The following is a 22,289-nucleotide window of genomic DNA, read 5'->3' as shown; positions in this document are numbered from 1 at the left end:
ACTTTTATTGTAAAACACCAATATGGTCACATAATCAAATCAACATACATCACTAATGAAGTAATATGTGATACAATAAAGCAAAACACATATAAAGAGATTTAGAAACACATTTTTTAAAAAATTAGGAAGGATTTCATAGTTTTTAAGAAGGTGTTCTTGAATTTTAGGAAGGTCTTCTTGAATTTCAAAATTTATTTATTTTGATATAGGAAGAATTTTATAATGTTTAGGAAGGATTACATAATATTTAGAAATGCGTTCTTGAATTTTAGGAAGCTATTCCTAAATATACCAAAATCTCAAAACGATGATAACTAGAACGAGAAGATCCTCCACCACCACCACCATACTTTGCCTCATCAAAAATACTAAGTCACTCTGTAACCGACAAACTACAAGCTAAAGAAGCTGAATACATAAAAATTGACAACAACAACAAACTTTCTTACTCATTACTAACTATTTTGTTCTTAATGACATTATAACAAACACTTGGTATGCAATAACTGTGGTGTTGATATCTGCTATGTAGGTGGCCATCGCTGAGTCTATTTTCTTGGCCGTAGCGGTGGGAATTCACGGGACTGAAACGATGGTGGCAGTGGATGTGTTGTATTCAAAATTGGTTTGAGTCAATACTGAAACAAAATCGGGCTCATTGTATTCATCAACACCACAATCAAATCGAAATCTATCGGTTCTTCCCTCCAAATCTAGCTTTCGTTGTGAAACCCAAGCTCCAAACACATGTTCTTTCCTCAAAACAGAGTTTGTGGATTCGTCGGAAGCTTTTTTTTATTGAATCTCCGACAGATTCTTTGTTAATCACAAATACAATTGGAGAAGGAGATGAAGAAGATGAAGAAAAAGAAGAAGATGATGTGAGATAGAAAGCTTCACCGAAACTATAATCGATAAACTCTATGATTATAATTTTTTTCTCCTTCTGTCATTAATTAATTTAATAATTAATTTTAGAGAAATGCTACTTTTGGAAAATTTAAGTCTATATGCTAACTTTGGAAGAAAAACATATAATGGTGCTATTCTAGGGTATTTCTATACTATAAAACATCATAGTAATTTTACTAACACTTTAAAAATTTTAAGTTAGTTTTCTTTTAACCACCGAAAAAGTCATAAACGTAATATTTTTGCAAAATAGTTAAATTATGTTGGTTTTGTTTAAAATATATTTAATTATTGTTTTTTATAAACAGGAAAAAAAAACTTCATCTTTTTTGACCACTAATAGTCCAACTACAGATTTCCAGACATTTTATTCAAATCTCTATTGAAAAGTTATTCTTGTGTTGTATAATACTTCTACAAATATATGAAACATTTCTCTGTAATGATAACTTAGTCGGAAAAAGCTAAAATGTGTTATTATATGACTAGAATTTAATATATGGTACACCACGAGAATATTAATTATGTTTGGTTATAAAGTTAGTAAAGAATTAGTTATAAAGATTGTTTGGATACATGTATATATAATAAACTAGAGTAGGATCCGCCCGATGTGTGGGTTTAGACTTTTTAAAATAAAATTAAATTTAACAAATAATATAAAGTAATTATTTTTAGTAAGTAAAAACTATTCATAAAAATAAATAGATACACCGATGTGTCCAATGTGATATTTGGTGTAAAAGGTGTGACTCTGCGGTTGAGACTATTAGTCATGTTTTCTTTGAATGCCTTTGCTCGTGTGAAGTTTGGGACTTATCTCGGACTCTGGTCTCGTCAGAGGGTTTTCCATATGAGTTGGTGTACTTGAATTTTGATTTTGTTTTTTGGAGGGGTGCCTCTCAACAGGGTGATCCTGATCAACTTTTTCAATTACCCTGAATTTTATCGGCAAACTGGAAGGCCAAAAATAAAATAAAATTTCAAGATTTAGAGATCGAGACGAATGATATAATTGCTCAGGCTTTGGGCGATAAGTTAGCCTGGGAAGGGGCGCTCTCTTTTACGGCGGTCATGTCAGCTCCATCTCTGTCTTCGGATGTCCATGTTTCTTCACCTCATTATCAGATTGATGGTTCTTGGAAAGCAACTAATGTGCATTCAGGATTGGGCTGGTGGTGTTGTGTTGGTGAGAAGCGAACCTTGTTGTTGAGGGCCAAGTGTCTTAGACGGAGCCCCACCCCCCTGTACCCCTGCATTCGGAGTTAGAAGCATTGTTGTGGGCCATGGAGCGGATATGTGTTGTAGGGATCGCTTGTCAATATTTCAAGACTGATTGTGCTGAATTACTCACTATGGTGCATTCCCCTGAAGATTGGTCATTATTCTCCAACCTGCTCGATGAGTTTAACTCGCTGGAGTCTTTCCCACTATTCTCCATCTCTTGGATCCCGTGTGGGTCAAATACGAAAGCAGATTTTCTTGTCCATGCTTCGCATTCTCTTATCTCTGAAGTTTGTTTTGTAAACCACTTCCCTCTGGCTTGGGCAACTAACCGAAAAAAAAGAAGTAAATAGATACATTTTTAGTTAAAGAAAATAGTTGTAGATGAGTTCAAAGTTATTAAAATAAACTTAAATTTAACAAAGAATATATATTTAATTCTTTTCGTAAATACAAACAATGTATAAAAGTAAAGAGATAAACTTTTAGTTATAAAAAGTAGTTGTTTTTTTTTTTGCTATAATACACTAATGTATATCCATTTACAAATCTACTATCTACATTACCACTAAAAGTGTATTTGTACACACAACTATATTTTTCTGTTAAAATACACTCTTTAGTCTTTACTACTACCAAGAAATTGTCTTTATGAACACATTAAATAATCTATATATGTCTCTTCATTTGAATATTTTTATAGTTACAAAAACGCATATGTATCTTATATATTACAATAGCAGTCTTTTTGAATAAATTATTTGAAAAAAATATGAGATGATTTATTTATTATTATTATTATTTTTACTTCAACAAGCTTTTTTTTTATGTAAAAGTAAATATTTATGTTTTTTTAGAAACAGTCATTAATTGTATAATTTTCACAATATTTTTTTATCTTATATAAAAAGTAATCCTTTTTCTTGTAAATTAGCAACTTAAAATTAAAATAAGTTAACAATATTATAATTTCGAATTTTATGAATTATATATATATAATTTCCTTATAATGGTCATTTCTAAATTTTACAATTTTTTTATAGTTACCTTTTAATATTTTTAAAACTGTTAAAAACAAAACTTTTGTTTTATATTTGGAAGTTTACAAATTTTTTTTTAAAAAAATATTTTAAATAAAATTATGTTTTTTTTTCTCTATTTTACTTTTATATAAAATATTTTTACGGTAGGTTTTGAATTTTTACATTTTTATTTTTAAAAATTTTTAATAAATTTAGAATTGACATATGTTAACATATGAATGATACAATTGACACATGTCAAGATCTTATTAATGAGTAACTTTGACATCAAGGTTTATATAATAAGATAGTACAAATTTTATTAATACTTTTAGTAAGTTTAATTTTTTTTGTCTTGAATGTGATGGTATTTTGTGTAACATCTTTACTAAACAAAAGTTATTTTAAAAAATGTAATTCAAAAATATTAATATAGATTAGTCAATATATATAATCGTGGTTACAACTAGGAGCTTCCATTTGGTTAATTATATTTATGTAAGTCAAGTGCATTATTTCTTTTTCTTACAAGGACAGACAGGGAACAAAGAAATGTAAATATGTAATTGAGATTGACAGCAATTAATATGCACAATTGTGACGACATTATGAACTTGGGATAAACAATTATAAAAAAGTTACAAATTTAACTATAAATAGTTCATCACACATATGGAATGTCTCACCAACATTAAAGTCTTTTTTTTTTAAAGAATAAATTGCGTTTAAGAGAAAGCAAAGCAAAACCAAAAGATATGGCAAAGAACATCAACTCAGTCAGCTTCACCGTTCTCTTATTTGTCTTTTTCATGGCTACCACTGGTAATAATTTTGGATGTTCTCTACTATGCTTCACAGTTTTTTTGTCAATTATCTTGTGATGATCATGTTAATATGTCAACATGCAGAAATCCTGAAGAGCGATGCTGCAGCACCTGGATGCTTCACGTTCCTAGAGGAGTGCGGCCCAGCCCCATTCCTTGGTACGAATGTTGATTGCTCTATATGTTGCAGACGCACATACAATGGTCAAAAAGTATGTAAAGGGGTTGTTGAGGGAAGCGACAAACACTGCCATTGCTACCAAAGAACAAAAGAAGAGTGACCTGTGTTTCGTTGGTTTTAATGAGTGTTTACATTGATGTACAAGTTTCTTTCGTTTCCAAATAAAACATCAATGGAAAAGTTTGTCACTACTTGTCCCTAAATGCAAAATAGATGTTGTGTGTAGTCTTGTTTTATTCTCAATACTAAATTTGTTTTTGTTTCAAGAAATTCTATTATATTAATCTGGTATAAAACTGGATCAGTTTCAAAAAATTCTAGATTCTTAAGTTAAAACTCACAAATCCGTAACATGTTATCAATTAAGGTTTTATTTCATTTTTTTTCCTCTCTCTTTTTGGGCCTTTGAAACAATCTTGGTCCGCCAAGCAATTGCATCAAAAACCATCTTTTATGGTAATTAAATCTAGTGATCAAAGGGATTCCACAATCAGATTGTTTTGATACATAATTCCTATATCAGAACTCAGAAGTCGCGTAACTATATCAAACCATGTACGCGGGTATAAAGTCTGCCAAGCGTATAGACGCCTAGAACAATTTCTTAAACACTTTTAGGACAATAACAAATCTGAAAGTAATGGTACAATTTAAGATCGGAGAGTGTGGATGCACGTAACGTAAGGAATAATAAAAAAAAAATGACCGCAAGTACAAGACTTACCAGCGACACTTGGGCCAATCCTGTCGAGACGTATTTATGTATTCGAGCAAAACCAAAACCCTAACTTGATAAATCGAGACCGAATCTCACTAATTTAATTTGCTCGATGGCGTTGGCGGAACTGAGAGGTCGGCTAAGCCGGTCATTTGAAGAGATGCGTGAAACAAGCAAGATGGATGAGACGATGCTTAATAGTTGCTTGAACGATATCACATGCATGCACTCTGCTTGACGCAAATTTTCCTAGAGTGGCTGTGACTGTGGTGGAGAGAAAATGCCAGGAAATTATCAATCTCCCTGCCGCGTCCAACAAAGGCAAACAAATCTACGAGGTGATGAAGATTGATTCTTTTGTTATTAATATGTGCTCATCCGTAAGGGTTTGATTTCTTGATTTAACTAACTTATCATAACCACCGCTTCAGATTATCTTAACTGAGCTCGTTAGTAAGCTTGATCCGGGAAAATCTGCACTCTTTCTGGTAAAGCGTGAATCTAGCATAGTCATGTTCATCGGATTACGAGGTTCTGTGTTTTTTTTTTTTTTAGTTTTTGAGACTTTGAGTAAACGTAACGTATTATAATATGGTGTTATTGATTTGGGTGTAGGTGTTGGAAAGACCAAAACGTGTGCCAAGTATGCTCGTTACCACAGAAAGAAGGGATTCAGGCCAGCTTTAGTCTGTGCTGATACTTTCAGCACCAATGCTTTTGTCCGGCTCAACAAGGCTGCCAAAGATGAGGTTCCAGTTTACGGAAGGTACCACATAACAGAACAATCAAATTCTCTCTTTATCTATACTAGTATTTTTGCAGCAGTATTTGCTCAAAAATACTTTTTGGAAAGTTTTTAAATTTAATGTACTGACTTTAATATTAGTTACCAAAATTTTAAAATTAATTATAGGTAAGATTTAAAAAATAAGGAAATATTTCTACCTCATTCAAACATAAATATATGATTTCTTTTCATTTTTTTTTGAATTTATATTTAAATTATCTTGAATTATTTTATAATATATTTAGTTAATAAAAATTATAAATTCTTCCTGCTGTAATACAAAATTTTAAAAACCAACATATATTGCTCAATAGATGAATAAAAAATACGGGTACAATATCCCACATCGTCTAAAAAAATTGGGCAATGGTTTAGAGTCATACTATAAAAGAGACCAAAATGATTCTGAATACAAATGAGTAGAAACCTTGATTTATCAGGTATTCAAACTTTAAAAACTTTTATTTGGTTTATTCCGGTTCTTTATTTTAAAGATTTTTAAAAGGTGTGAAGTGACCTTAGTGCAGTGGCCAAAGATAAGTCCTTAATGCACAAGGTACCATCACACCAGGGATCGAGTCCCGCTCCCTACGAATGTAGGGATTAGGCTAATGGACCGACCTGTTGTGGCTCAATGATTGACAAAAAAAAAATATTTTTAAAAGGTTAAATATGAAAAATATTTAAAACTTTTAAAAATTTAAATATGATAAATATTATACCATAAATACACAATAAATATTAAAAATTAAGATGATATAGTGTGAGTTAAAATATCTCGGGACGGGGTTATATAGCGGGACGGGTTTTTATCGATATTTATACAAATTAAAAAATATCATTAATTCGATGTTACACGGGTAAAACATCATTTCATTATTTTGTTAACACTCTTATATAAAAGAATAGACATATCTAATTAAATTGATTAAATAAATATTATGTAAAAAAATAAATTATATGATGGTATTATATGGTTTATTTAACAATTATTATATAATTATAACATATTTAACTAACAAATACAACTTATAATTTAAATATTTTAATTATAAATAATTTTGCCTGCGGTGTACCGCGGGTCCTAATCTAGTTTATTTAGTATTTCTGATCGAGATCTAATTTGGTTGCTTGGTTTATTTTAAGTTACACGGCAGATCCTGCTGAACTTGCTGCTAAAGGAATTGCAAAGTTCAAGAACGACAAGCGTGACCTTATAATTGTAAACACCAGTCACTGGCATCAACAGTATTCCACATTGTTTGAAGAGACCTATTATCCCAATCAATGGTCTGTTTTGTTCTTCTATTTTTTATTTAGTTTTGTCGAAGAGATGGTTAGACCATCATTACTGGTGGTTCCTTCCCCCACAAATTCTCTTATTATAAACTATAGAGAACGTTGCTCAAAGTGCCTGGAAAAGAAACGGTTCTCAACATTTTTCTACACCTGTCGATTTCTTATTAGTTACTAGAAATAGGCTCGCGCATCGCGCGAGATATATTTTATTTTATTTTATTAAATATATTTTTGAAATGTTTTTTTTCTATGACTTTTTAAAAAAAAATGTTTAATATGTGTTCCTTTATTATGAAGGCTTTATATATATGGTTCTTAATGTTTGGACACAAAATAAAATAAATAAAATATATCAAAAAAAATTTTGATTGACGTAATTAAATCCCTCAAAATTTTATTGTTTTGGATTTTATTTTTTGTGATAAATTGGTAGGTTCTTAGAGCATCTTCAACCCCACTCTATTTTAAAGTCAATACTCTGTTATAGAGTAACATTTGCTCTAACCCTACTCAATATCTTACTCTAAATAGAATAAATGGTAGGATTACTCTATATGCAACTTTAATTTTTTACACTTACTCTATTTTAGAGTATACAATAGATTGATACATTGAAAAAACTATGCTCTATTTTAGAGTAAAAAATAGAATATATTTTGGAGATAGTCTTATTACACATAAGGTTTTTGTAGAGACCATATATTAGACATTCGAAACAAAAATTGAGTATTGAAAATAGTTTACAAACATGAAATTATTATCGAAACTCAGTAAACATGAAAATAAATAAATAAAAATTATGTTTTAGTCTTAATCGTAAAGAAAAATAATTAACAAATATTTATCTTTTTGCGAGTGATTTTACAACTTTATATATTCTTTAACTCAATCTTAATATTTGATTTTCTTTTTGACTCCACAATATGTTGCTACGGTTTGATTTTCTTCAGTTAGCCTCCTAACATCTTGTGAATTAGTAACTCTAAATGAATGCTTAAAATGTGTTATACTTCTATGATGATGGGTTATTTCTCTGTCCTTGTCTCTATTCTTATTCATTATGTTGTTTTAATTGTCAAAAAATGAACTCTCCAACATGTCAATTATGTGTTATACTTCTATGATCATGGAAGGGAAGACAAAATCAGAAAAATTGATATCAACAATACATATATTCCATTTATTTTTCTGACATAACTTCATTTCTAATTTATTTTAACTTACATCTAAATGTTTATTTTAATTAACTATACTTAAACTTATAATATATATATGTTGAATTTTCCATCAGATTTTGATGATTTTAAAATAAGATATGTGAGAAAAAAAATCAGACCGACTCAAATTCATCCAATCAATAAATGAATTATAAAACCTGAATTTTGTACTATACTAATGAGATTATGAATCTAGACAATATGTTTTACAAGGTAACAGAAGAATCACCAATGATTATTTTGAATAATTAATAAGTGTACTCTCGATTTATCATATGCTCAAGTGTTTACTCTCTAATCTTGTAATCACCCTTAATATAAAAAAATTGGAATAATGCATATTAAAATATGGCTCAAGTCATAAAAATTTATGAAATATCTTATACTATATCTCGCATTAAATTTTGAATAAAATTCATGAAAAGAAAAGTGTGTCAAATTTAATGTTTTTTAGATTCGATATATTATCTCTATTTTTTAATCATTTAAAAATCAATACTATAATTACCATTAAATTGTTTTGTAAACTATTGTTTTCTATTATTTCATGGGGTGATTAAGCAATTATGTTATTTTTATTTTCTTTTAGTACATATTTTTTAAAGAGAGTGAAAATGTAACTTATAGAATATTAAATATAATTAATTTTATCTGGATACAATGTGATTTTTTAGATATATTATAACATATAAATATTTTTAAATTATTCTGTCATAAATTAATTTGGCTTCAATTTTTATTTTAAAAGTATTAAAAAATTTTTGTTGTAATTTGTTTGATCAGTAGTTTTATTTTTAGGTTATATGGTATATGCTTCATTATGAAATATATTATATGTTAAAACTAAAGGTTATGTTATGATACCATTATGATATTTTTATTTTCTTTTAATACATACATTTTAAAAATAGTCAAACGGTAACTTATAGAATATTAAATACAATTTAATTTTATTTGAGTTTTGTCTTTAATACAATATATATGATTATTGAATATAAATAAAAAAAAGTATATAAAAGCTATTTAATTTAAGATTAATTAGTGAGAGAGACATGTGTCACAAATATAGAGCGTCAAGTGTCGCATTGGCAGGCAAAGTTGGAAAAAACCTTCTATTTAATTTTATTTGAGTTTTGTCTTTAATGCAATATATATGATTATTAAATACAATGTGATTTTTAAAATATATTATTACATATTCTATATATTTAAATTAGTCTATCATAATTGAACTTGGTTTCAATTTTTACTTTTAAAGTATGAAAACTTCTTTTGTTTTAAATTGTTTGATCAGTAGCTTTTTTTTTAAAAGTTATATGGTATATGCTTTCATTAGAAAATATATTATATGTTAAAACTAAAAAGTTGGAAGAAATATATTTTTGTAACAATGTGAATTTTATTTTTAAAGCAAACTATCCACCATATAAGATATAAATAAAAAAAAGTATATAAAAACTATTTAATTTAAGATTAATTAATGAGAGAGAGATGTGTCACAAATATAGAGCGCCAAGTGTCGCATTGGCAGGCAAAGTTGGAAAAAACCTTCTATTTAATTTTATTTAAGTTTTGTCTTTAATACAATATATATGATTATTGAATACAATTTGATTTTTAAAATATATTAGTACATATTCTATATATTTAAATTAGTCTATCATAATTGAACTTGGTTTCAATTTTTACTTTTAAAGTATGAAAACTTCTTTTGTTTTAAATTGTTTGATCAGTAGCTTTTTTTTTTAAGTTATATGGTATATGCTTTCATTAGAAAATATATTATATGTTAAAACTAAAAAGTTGGAAGAAATATATTTTTGTAACAATGTGAATTTTATTTTTAAAGCAAACTATCCACCATATAAGATATAAATAAAAAAAAGTATATAAAAACTATTTAATTTAAGATTAATTAATGAGAGAGAGATGTGTCACAAATATAGAGCGCCAAGTGTCGCATTGGCAGGCAAAGTTGGAAAAAACCTTCTATTTAATTTTATTTAAGTTTTGTCTTTAATACAATATATATGATTATTGAATACAATGTGATTTTTAAAATATATTAGTACATATTCTATATTTTTAAATTAGTCTATCATAATTGAACTTGGTTTCAATTTTTACTTTAAAAGTATGAAAACTTTTTTTGTTTTAAATTGTTTGATCAGTAGCTTTTTTTAAAAGTTATATGGTATATGCTTTCATTAGAAAATACTAGGTTAGACCCGCGCTATGCCGCAGGATATTTTTTATAACTATTTTTAGATATATTAAATTATTGAAAATATATTTTTTTTTAAAAATTGATTAACAGTAAAAACTATGGTTTATACAATGATAAGACAGAAAATGCATTAATAAATTAAAAATAGAGAAATCTCAAATTTAAGATGACTTATTAATATTTACATTTAAATCAGATAGACTTAAATACTTAAATGTATAAATAGCCTAACTAACCCTAATGTAAGTTCTGTTTTATTTTCTTTACCTTTAGTGGGAGATATATTATTAATATACTTTGAATTTGTAATGTACTTTTTGTAGTTTATACAAATTTAATGACATAATTGTTATACAGTAAAACCTCTATAAATTAATAAGGTCGGGACCATGAAATTTTATTAATTTATAGAGGTTTTAATGTGTCGATAAATTAATAATTATTAATTTATCAAATTAATAAAATATTAATTTATGAAGAGATTTTATTTTATTTTCATAGTTTTGAACATTCTCTATTAGAAATAAGATACTTTGTTATAATTCACACTTTATAGAATTTTCTAAATTTATAATTTTGGCTATCATAATATGATGAATGTCAATAGTTTATTAGATCATACAGGTGAAAATAATAAATGTTTAGAAGTTTAGAGTTTAGAAGAAATTATTTTTCATATCCTTCGTGATAAAGTCCAAGAAGATATTACTCTATTTTTAGAACCAATTACACATAAAGAATTTACTATTGCGTCTAGTTAGCGCCACAATTTTGGGATGCAATTTAAGAAAATAATACAAAAAGTTTTTGATGCAATTAGAAAGATTATAGATGAGTTCTAATAAAAATACAAATTCAAAAATAGGCAAAAAAGTATTTCATAAAATTTTATTAGATATATATATATATATATATGTACTTAGTTTACATCATTATTAATTTTTTATATTTATGGGACCATATTTTAAAATAGGATTTTTTAAAAAAGTATTATCTTATTATTTTATCGAATTGTGTCATATTTTGCACCGGCCCAACTTGAGACCAGAAAAAATTATTAATTTATAGCGAATATTAATTTAAAGAGTATTGATTTATAGAGGTTCTACGGTATAGTGTTTTTCTATGGTTAAAAATTATTATGAAGCATAATTTATTACATTGGTTTAGCATTTTTAAACTGCAATCTCGAAAATAAATCTTCCAAAAACTTAATTTGAGATAAAGCAAAACAAAAGCAACTATGTCATGAATATGAGCTCACATATTCAATTCGATATCAAACTGCAGTTTAGTTCATAAAATAACTCAGTAATAGATCTAAAACAAACACCATTGAGCTAAATCCTATAGTTCCATACTAATTTGGACAATGTTCACAAGCCAGAACTTGTTTACATTATAAAGTTGCCAACTTTATTAATAATCTTCAATCACCTAAGAAAGAAATACTCCAAAAGTGTCAAATTTCTCTTCTACCATCGAATCAAGGCGAATACCGAATTCGTAACGAGATTCAATCGGGAAAACGTAAAACTTCTCTTCTACCCAAAACCACGAACACAAAGATAAATCAGAAAAAAAAACTCATAAAAAAGTCTTAGATTCGAAGATGGCAGCACATTTTATTTTCTACATGATCCACAGTCTCGGCTTTTGCTTAACTCGATGGAATTTGAATTAAAAAAAAAATAGAAAGAGGCAGCTGCTATAAGGGGATAATCTTTTTATTTAGGTTTATTATGTCTTTTTCTTTTAATTATTTGAGATTATATAAGAACTTGAAAAAATATATGTTAATATTGATTTTGTCTTTAATTGATTGTGAATATTTTTTAATTTGGGTTAAAAGTATTATTTAGAAGAGAAAATTCCTTAACCAACCCGCAAAAGAAAATAAAATTTTTAGAGTAAGTCTACCTCATTTTAGAAATATTTCACTCATAAATCGGTAAATCGTGGAAAGCAATGAAGATCCCCTTTATAATAAAACGGAAGTACACAACATTGTTTTGTAGACTATATAATTTTAATAAGTTTGTTACAAATAGGTTATAGATTAATTGGTTACAAGTTAATTAGTGGGTGCAACTTTAATATATTTCCAAAAATCTTAAAGAGAATATTCTAAAGAATCATCTGATATCATCTAACTTACCATATTAATTTTCTTTATTAAATTATTCATTCATATCAAAAAATTTTAATATCTAACAAATAAATTATCATATTATTTATTATAATTAAAAATAGTTTTATTTTGGATATACCATAGGTTGAATTTTTAAAAACAAATATAAATTGTTTAATCTATAAAATATTCAAGCTTTAGTAATATTATTTTTTAAACATAATTTCTATTGAATTAAAAATTTACTGAGTAACGGGTCAAAATTTGAATTTTTAAAACAATTTCATATTTTTTTGTTGAATTTCATAATTTTATATAATATTATAAACTTTAAATAATTTATTATGAAATATTTCTAAAATATTGAAACTTGATATAAAAGTTAGAAACTATAAATCCTCTAAATTGATTTATTATAGCAATGTCAATAATATGTCACTATAATATGAAAAAATTTCAAGAAACCAAGTATATTAAAACAAAAAGTATAACAATATATATATTAAATTACTCATAATATAATAACTTGCTTTTTAGAAACCAAATTTACAAAATTATGTCTTATAATGTCTTTCAAGTCATGATGTAGAATATACATTGTTGAAATAACTTCACATAAATAAACTAATCAATATATTAAAATTTTATTTTAAAATATAAAATATACAAAATTTAGTAAAAAATAAAATTTAACCAATGTTATAGCATGGGTACTTATCTGGAATCATTAACAATATAAAACTTACAAAATATGTGTATTTTTTTCAAGCCATCATATGTTACTGCATAATGTTTTATTCAAAAAAAACTTTAAAAAAAAATCACATAAATTATATTTTATATAAAAATTACAATATAAATAAAATAAATTTCAACCCATGCTCTAGTCTAGTATTCATATAAATTGGTTGTATGTTAGGCTGCTAACTGTTAAACGACGTCATATCAGTTTATATAATTTATTTGGGCCCAGTGGGAAGGGCTATATGTGCGATATCCCTTAATCATTAGACTTAATCATTGGACATTGATATGTTTTAATTAAAATAGCATTGTAAACAAACATATGTGAGAAACATAGTACACGTGGAACATAATTCAATTTCTATTGGTAGTATATGATGAGTTGTATTAATCCTTATATTTTGATTGGTTAATTGTTTTAATTGATGTGTCAACACCAACTTCAAAGTTGAGGTTGATGTGTCAGAAGAGGAGAGCAACACTTTCAAGTTTTTTTGTATTGATATTATATGTTAAAACTAAAAAGTTGGAAGAAATATATTTTTGTAACAATGTAAATTTTATTTTTTAAAGCAAACTATCCACCATATAATATATAAATAAAAAAAAAAGTATATAAAAACTATATAATTTAAGATTAATTAGTGAGAGAGATATGTGTCACAAATATAGAGCGTCAAGTATCGCATTGCCAGACAAAGTTGGAAAAAACCTTCTCATATTATATAAGATATATTAAATTTTTTTTTTTTTTTGAGCGACGTGAACCATTCTCCCGCTAATGATGCTCTTAGCCCTAGTTAACATAGGCTTTTTGGTCTATACAGAATCCAGATCTTGTTCTCAAGCATTCAAGCAAAGTTTCACTCCTGGAGTTATCATTATTACTAATATACACGGCAACTCTAAAGCATGTGGTGCTATCAGCGCGTAAATTAATAAGCATTATACAAGTTTTGTTCTTTTCATTTTCGTCAAGTGCTTCATCTGATATATTTTTCTCTTGTTTTCAAGTGTTGCAGCAGCAAAGTGTCCCATAATATTAACTAAAACGGGAGAGAAGAGTGAGGAGTTTGAAGCATTTGAAGCTAAACCTTTTGTCAGGCGTCTCTTGGATTAGGAAATTCTTTACTCTCCTAGCCTTTTCTTTGCTTGGATTATCATTTTATGAGTTTGGACACTCATGATTGGTCCACTTTTTTTTGTAGACAGCCCATGGGATAAACCCCTGCAATATACTTTGAGACTAATGTATAACCATTATAGGCGAGAATCAGGATTGGAGAGAAAGGTACTTTCATCTCTCTCAGCCAACTCTTGTTTTTTTGTTATACCGAAATACAAGACACTCTAACATGTAAGCTTCTTCCATATTCTCTGTAGTTGTTTTTTCGCCATGTTCCATCTGGCTATTCGAAGCTAGACCTCGAGAAGTTTAGGCGGTACACGAAAATAATGGATTCCATGACAGATGAAGGTATAAAAAGTTATTGTCGATCAGCGCTTTGTTTTTTTGTTTTTTTTCTTTCAGTTGAGTAATATTCGTTGTGTTTGGCAAAGCTTGATAAACCAAACAAGGTAAAGCAAATGAGCTTGGAACGGATGATGGAGATAGCTGAAGCATCAAAGTAGATGTGAGACAAGTTCTGCAAATGATTAAAACGTATAAGATGAAGGCCAAGGGATTTATGGAGATTGAGATGAAGATTCGCAATGAATCTGATAGGCGACGGTACACGGTCCCGACGTCTTAGGTGGTCAGGTCGACAAAGTGAACAAATTATGCTTAATGTGCTTTTCGATACGTATAGCGGTAATTTGGGTTGACTGGTAGTGACACTCTACGTCTAGTTTGTTTAGGGTCGAATATTTTTCAATTTCCATGCTAAAATCGGTAAATCTATTAAGCATTTGTATCGGAATTCTGAGTTGTTTATATTATATAGTCGAACATCGGGATAATAAGCCAACCCGCCATATGTATGTTTTGTGCATTTTGGTATTGTACTCTGTTTTTTTGCTTATTAATAAGATGACAAGAAAAAAACAGTTTAACATATTTAAGTGAAAAGGAACGGTTCCAAGTTGGTCCCTCTTCAGTTTGGGTATAGAGTTGACTTTTGTCTATTTAAAGACAGGGTCGTCAAGCACAATTTAAGAAATATCCCATTGAATCCAAAAAAGAAGTCAAACTCTTTAGCCAAAGACTCATCAGTAAAGTCAAAGTCGTCGGGAAAAGTCTTTACAAATAATGCCATCAATAATATATTCTTTGCCAACGGGAAATTAATTTTAATTTTGGAAAGAGTTATACTGTCAAATAAGAGATTGTCAATGTTTATGTTCTCCCCAGCAGGTCTCATGATGGTGGTGGTGATGATGATGGTATCACTGCACGTACATGGGTACAGAGGTTGCATCGAAAGCGAAAGGAAAGGATTGATGGAGCTCAAGGCATACCTCAACATATCTGAGTATCTTTATGATTGGCCTAACGACAACACAAGTAGCGATTGTTGCAGATGGGAAGGAGTCAAGTGTGATCTTATCAGCGGGCATGTGATCAGCCTCACTTTGATTGAAACAAACAATTCATCATCATCACTACTAAATCTTTCCTTGTTCTATCCCTTTGAAGAATTACAAACTCTAAATTTAAGTAATTTAGGGTGTCAAGGCTGGTTCGATGATATAAATGGTATGTTATCATTCACTTCCGTCTCTTACCAACTTTTCCGTCTATTTAGTATTTACACAGGTTTTAAACATATGTATAAGCCGTAGTTCATTGTCAATTTAACATCATTGGTTTTTGATTTGCAGGTTATAAAAGCCTCGGGAGATTGAAAAGTCTTGAGATACTTGATTTAAGTAACAACGGCGTTAATAATAGTATCTTACCCTTTCTAAGTACGGCTTCTTCGCTTAAAACTTTGATTCTTCATGGAAACTTTATGGAAGGTACTTTTCCAATCAAAGGTATGCCCACTTTCCGGTGTTTTACTGAGTCAAAATGTCAAGGTCTATTGAGTACTTATTACAGACCGATATTATTAGTTTGGAAGATATTTCCTGTTGATCTCTATTCTTGTTTTAAACTTCAGAAACGTTATCGTGCAGAACTGAAAAACTTGAGAAATCTTGAACTGCTAGATCTAAGTGAGAACAAGTTCGTTGGCCCAGTACCAGGTAAATCTAGCAATCTTTTTCTTTACCTCTCATTATCTTCATATATAGATCGAAAAATATAGATCTAGCTAGCTAGGACCTTACCCTACCACTTGTTACCAAAAAAAAAAAAAACTTGGACACAAGTTAAGTTCTCTTTTCATATCTCTTTACCCTACCACAGATTTGGCGAATTTTCGTAACCTTCAAGGCTTGGACTTGAGCGATAACGAATTTTCTGGATCATTGGAAAAGAAAGGTAACTTTAGTATAATCTAATTATTTAGATAGCTAGCTGTAGATTGTTTTCTGTGCATGATGAGCTGGGTATTAACTATATTTATTTGAAGAAGGTAAATGTTTTCATCTTCTTATGCATTTGCATTTGATTCTTACAGGACTTTGTCAATTGAAAAATTTACTGGAGCTTGATCTGAGTCAAAACAAATTTACAGGTCCATTTCCTAACTGTTTTGGTAACTTGACCAAACTCCAAGTTCTTGATATTTCTTCAAACCAGTTTCATGGGACGGTTCCATCTCTTATAAGGAATCTCGAATCTATTGAGTACTTATCTCTCTCAGATAATGACTTTGAGGGTTTTTTCTCTTTCGAGCTACTAGCCAACCTCTCAAAGCTCAAGGTGTTTAAACTTTCATCAAGGTCTAGTTTGCTTCAGGTACAAACTGAAATCTCCTGGCAGCCGTGGTTTCAGTTGAATGTCATACAGTTACAGAATTGTAACTTGGAAATAATGCCAAGCTTTCTTCGACACCAGAAGGATCTGCGTGTAATTAATCTCTCCAACAACAAGCTAATCACCGGAGCATTCCCCTCTTGGTTTTTGGAGCAATATCCAAAACTTCGGGTTTTGCTTTTGCAGGACAACTCTTTCTCCATGTTTCAGTTGCCAAGACTACTAGGTAATCACAGTTTGCAGATTTTGGATGTCTCAAACAATAATTTTACTCAACAGCTTCCTGAGAATATTGGGAAGGTGCTTCCAAATCTGATACACTTGAATCTCTCAAGTAACGGGTTTCAAGGGTATTTGCCATCTTCCTTTGGTGAGATGAAAATGCTCCAGTTTTTGGACTTATCTCATAATAACTTATCTGGTAGTCTACCAAGGGATTTTCTCATGGGTTGTGACTCACTTGGTACGTTGAAGCTTTCATACAACAGATTCCACGGCCAACTTTTTCCGATACCAACAACCTTCGGGAGCTTGATCGTGTTGATTGCGAATAACAATCTATTTACTGGCATCACAGGTGGATTTAGCAATCTAACTTCTATATCAGTGCTTGACTTGTCGAATAATAATCTCCAAGGTGTCCTTCCAAGTTGGTTCGGTCACTTTCCTATGGTGTATGTTTCTGTTTCGAATAATTTCTTGGAAGGTACGGTACCAAACTCCCTTTTTAACATAGAAACCCTTAAGATTCTCGACCTATCTAGAAACAAGTTTTCAGGGAACTTGCCTATGCATTTCAGTGCTCAGTATATGAGTTTGTTGTACCTCCACGACAATGAGTTCACTGGAACAATTCCAAGCACGTTGATAAAAGATGTCTTGGTACTCGATCTGCGAAATAACAAGTTATCAGGGACTATCCCACGCTTCTTCAACAACCAAGATGTCATCTCTCTTTTGTTAAGAGGTAACAGATTAACTGGTCATATTCCTAAGGATCTATGTGCTCTAAGAAGCATTAGAATCTTGGATCTTGCCAACAACAAATTGGATGGGTCTATACCTTCATGTCTAAACAATGTATCGTTTGGAAGGGGCTTTGACTATGAAACTGATGGTAATACATATTCAGTTGGGTTTAATGATGAAGAAGTGGAGGTGTATTCTAGGTTGTTGGTTTTACCACGTGAGTTTTCTCGAGGCTACACTGACTATTTGAAGTTCATAGTTGATTTTGCATCAAAGAGTAGGTATGATTCTTACACTGGAGGAAGTTTTGATTTCATGTTTGGATTAGACTTGTCAAGTAATGAACTTAGTGGTGAAATTCCGAAAGAGCTAGGGGATCTTCAGAAGTTACGTTCTATGAATCTGTCTCACAATTCCTTGTCAGGTTTAATACCTGAAAGCTTCTCCAATCTAACTGACATTGAGAGCGTTGATCTTTCATTTAACGTGTTGCATGGTAGAATACCTCAAGATCTATCCAAGTTGGACTATATGGTTGTGTTAATTGTGTCCTACAACAACTTGTCAGGCTCCATTCCAACTCAAGGCAAATTCTCTACGCTGAATGGAACCAACTACATGGGTAATCCTTTTCTCTGTGGATCAGCTATAAACAGAAATTGTGATGATAACAACACTACCGGGTTCCTTGAATCTGTATCTCAAAACGAGGATGGTGAAACAACAATCGATATGGAGGTTTTCCTCTGGAGCCTTGCTGCCACCTACGGTGTAACATGGATCATATTTCTTGTGTTCCTTTGCATTGATTCACCTTGGCGCCGAGCATGGTTTCACCTCGTTGATGCTTTTATCAATTTTTTCAAATATGTTTGATTTGGTGAATTTTTAGTACTGGTTTTTTAAATTACATGTCATAATGTTTCAGTTTGTAAGGTTATTGAAAATTCAAAGTTTTTCATGCACAACTCTTTTAAAGATATCTTATATAATAAGAGAAGGTTTTCTAAACTTCTGCTTAGAATATGACATCTGGCTTATTATATAACTGACACTTATCTTCTCTTATTTTTAAAGGCCATTCTTTTTATATTTTTATATTCGGCCTAACAAAATAAGACCAGTTACAGACCCAACAAAAATAATTGACAGCCCTTACACTTATCAGGAGGATATGAACTAAACGATGTCGAATTCACATGTACTCATATTTTCACAACCATCGTTCCCAGCAGCTACCACCTCCGATGTACCTTCACAAAAATCTCCTAATCTTTAGGTTTCTTTGATTTAATTCCGAACTGTATGTAACATTAATCCTGTCTAAAATCATTTTCAAATTGTTTGGAATCAAATTTAAATTTTTTTAAAAAGGGGTTTAGATTTGCAGTACCAATTAGAATCACATGAACCAGTAAATTCTCTACGCTCAATGGAACCAACTACATGGGTAATCCTTTTTTATGTGGATCAGCTATAAACAGAAATTGTGATGATAACAACACTATCGGGTTCCTTAAATCTGAATCTCAAAGCGAGGATGGTGAAACAACAATCGATATGTAGGTTTTCCTCTGGAGCATTGCTGCCACCTACGGTGTAACATGGATTATATTTCTTGTGTTCCTTTGCATTGATTCACCTTGGCGCCAAGCATGGTTTCGCCTCGTTGATGCTTTTATCAATTTTTACAAATATGTTTGATTTTGGTGAATTTTCAATACTGTTATTTAAAATTACATGTCATGATGTTTCAGTTTGTAAGATTATTGAAAGTTCAAAGTTTGTCATGCACTATTTGTCAAATTTGATATTCCGTAATTTACAAGACCTCCACACACACAGGATCATTATGTGCTCAGAATGCATCAATGATATTTGAATTCAGTACGTTATATATTATATATATGTTGGAAGAGTGAGGCATCAATATTTCTATGTGTGTTAGAAAAGTTTGATAGGGTAATTCTAGTGTAGAGGCGGAAGCTTTGTAAGGAGTTTAGCAACTCTGTTTTCTGGGTCAAGAAACAGAGCACTTACGAACAGAGGAACAAGACAGTAACGAAGGTGTAACGAGGGTGGAGGTGAGGATAGGTGGAGACGAGGGGGTGATAACCGATACGGGAGTCCTCCTCCCAAGGCTTAGACAAGCTCTTTTTGGGCAATTTAAATTGCCTCTTTTTTGTGTTTTCTTATTCACTTCAAATCAATGATATTGATACAAAGACTTGAGACTCTATTTATAAAGCCAAAACGAAAAGATACGAACTAATCCTAAATCTATTGTGATAAGCTTGTAAGACTTGTCCCAAATAGAAGAGAAACTAAAGCCAAACGTAAATAATAAAAAGACTTGTGGAACACGCAACACAACACCGACTCAAGTGTTCCACATTTGACAAACACCGACGATGCACTGCATCAAATTCAGTTGGTGTTAGAAGAAAATTCGATCATGAGGAGATGTGATTTGCAAATCTTATATATAGTGCCATCAAACTGTTGTGAGCTATCTGCATCACAGAAGGAAAAGTCTCATAGACTTGAGTCTCCATCTCACTCGATGATTTCAAATGGTATGGTTATGGTGACTGAGATAGCAGCATTGTGGTGCCTTAATATTTGTTTGCTTAGGGGTGTGATAGATACTCACAAAAATATGAATATATGTTTTTTCAGCTCATGTGAATCCAAAAGTCCCATGAGACCCTATAATATCAGAAAATGAGAGTAACGCATATGGAACGGAGATGATCAAAAGAAACGAAATAGTGTCGCCATTTGCTGCAGTTTTATTAATGAATTAACTAATGAAGTGGAATGATTTTCATTATCGAATTAAAATGTCGCCAAGATTCGTTCTTACTCTGATCGATAACAACAATATCAATTTAAAAACTATTGTTATATTAAAAATTTAGAAAGAGTGGAAGTATAAAATGTGTTCACAACAACAAAGACAGGGACGTACGTGGCCTTCCTTTTGGTTAACTAATTAACAATACAATAGTATCATTTCTTAAACAATAGTTATTTCAAACTAAGGAAAACAATCACTATTGTTTAGAAGAGGAAGGACCAAAATGCACAATTGTGGCGACACTATGAACCTGGAAGAAGGGTTTATATGATAATTATGCTATTCTTTTAATTGATGATAGAGATTAAACAATTATAACACAGTCGCAAAACTTTGACTATAAAAAGATCACCAAAACCATGGAATTGTATCATCAAATTAAGTTAAGTTACTTGAAGAAAGTAAAAGACAAGTTTCAGCAAAAGCAAAGCAAAAAGAAAAGAGATGGCAAAGAATCTCGACTCCGTCAGCTTCACCATTCTCTTGATTGTCCTCGTGATGGCTTCAAACGGTATTAATTAACCTAAGTTTTCTAATATATATTTTTCGTTATCTTTTAACTTACCTGGTGCCGATGATCTTGATAAAAATGTCTCAACAATCAACATCTAGGAATCCTCAAGAGCTACGCTATTGACTGTCCTGGTGGATGCTCTCTGGCCAGTCAACGTCAGTTCTTAGGCGACTGCAGGACTAACCCATACACAGGTACAGATGCTGATTGTTGTAACTGTTGCAAAGCCATATACACAACTTCACCTAATGTACCTTGTTGGGCGGCAGTTCAGGGAACGTCCCCCAAACATTGCCATTGCTACAGAAAGATATAAGGGGTTTTAATTAGCCTCATCATTAAAATTAAAAGTGTAACCTTTTTCTTTCATTTGGTGTGATAAGGAAATGACATGTTTGTATGTTTATGTTTATGTTTAAGTTTCTTTTACATCCAAAATAAAACGTCAAGCGCAAGTTTTACTATTGACCAAACTAAGACTGTAAAATGAGAGTATATTTTGCTGACTGTCAATCCTCCAAATTTTAACAAAATGGAAGTGATCGTCTTCTACAAACCGTTGGTGAAAAAACCATCTCGATCCGTGAGAGACTCGTTTAAGTCACTCATTAGAGCATAATACATCCATATAAGAAAACACACAAACTTAGACACTTAACAATCATATACCATGACTTATATGACATTCCATATAACATACATGACATTCACTACAAAAAACTCAACATTGATAGTACATTGTTATAGCACGGTTTGCTCAACTGCTATTGAAGGGAAATTACAATTTATGTT

At 30.3% G+C, this 22,289-nt stretch overlaps 2 protein-coding genes and 1 pseudogene across 3 annotated transcripts; all 3 read left to right on the top strand.

The window, feature by feature from the left end:
- The first annotated feature begins 3,866 nt into the window (after positions 1-3,866).
- LOC109133008 (defensin-like protein 206) lies at positions 3,867-4,391 on the top strand. The gene is made up of 2 exons (XM_019245539.2): positions 3,867-3,983; positions 4,070-4,391. Exons 1-2 carry the CDS (start codon positions 3,917-3,919, stop codon positions 4,264-4,266), a joined length of 264 nt encoding a protein of 87 aa, XP_019101084.1. The 5' UTR covers positions 3,867-3,916; the 3' UTR covers positions 4,267-4,391.
- A 605-nt stretch (positions 4,392-4,996) lies between these two features.
- Positions 4,997-14,476, top strand: LOC104789409 (signal recognition particle subunit SRP54 3-like; annotated as a pseudogene).
- A 1,093-nt stretch (positions 14,477-15,569) lies between these two features.
- Positions 15,570-19,134, top strand: LOC104787252 (receptor-like protein 9b). Of its 2 annotated transcripts, XM_087450663.1 has the most exons (6): positions 15,570-15,987; positions 16,113-16,268; positions 16,410-16,478; positions 16,642-16,716; positions 16,856-17,860; positions 17,955-19,134. In XM_087450663.1, the coding sequence occupies exons 1-6, from the start codon at positions 15,624-15,626 to the stop codon at positions 17,966-17,968; spliced, it is 1,683 nt and encodes a 560-aa protein (XP_087306789.1). In that variant the 5' UTR covers positions 15,570-15,623; the 3' UTR covers positions 17,969-19,134. The 2 variants fall into 2 exon arrangements, with proteins under 2 accessions (XP_087306789.1, XP_010511092.1); XM_010512790.3 differs by having other exon boundaries at positions 16,856-19,134.
- Positions 19,135-22,289: the final 3,155 nt, after the last annotated feature.

The sequence above is a fragment of the Camelina sativa genome, chromosome 5 (assembly GCF_030686135.1).
Source record: "Camelina sativa cultivar CO46 ecotype springtype chromosome 5, ASM3068613v1".
Taxonomy (NCBI): domain Eukaryota; kingdom Viridiplantae; phylum Streptophyta; class Magnoliopsida; order Brassicales; family Brassicaceae; genus Camelina; species Camelina sativa.
Note: the sequence above shows the minus strand (reverse complement) of the source record. Positions and strands in the feature narration are given on the sequence as shown.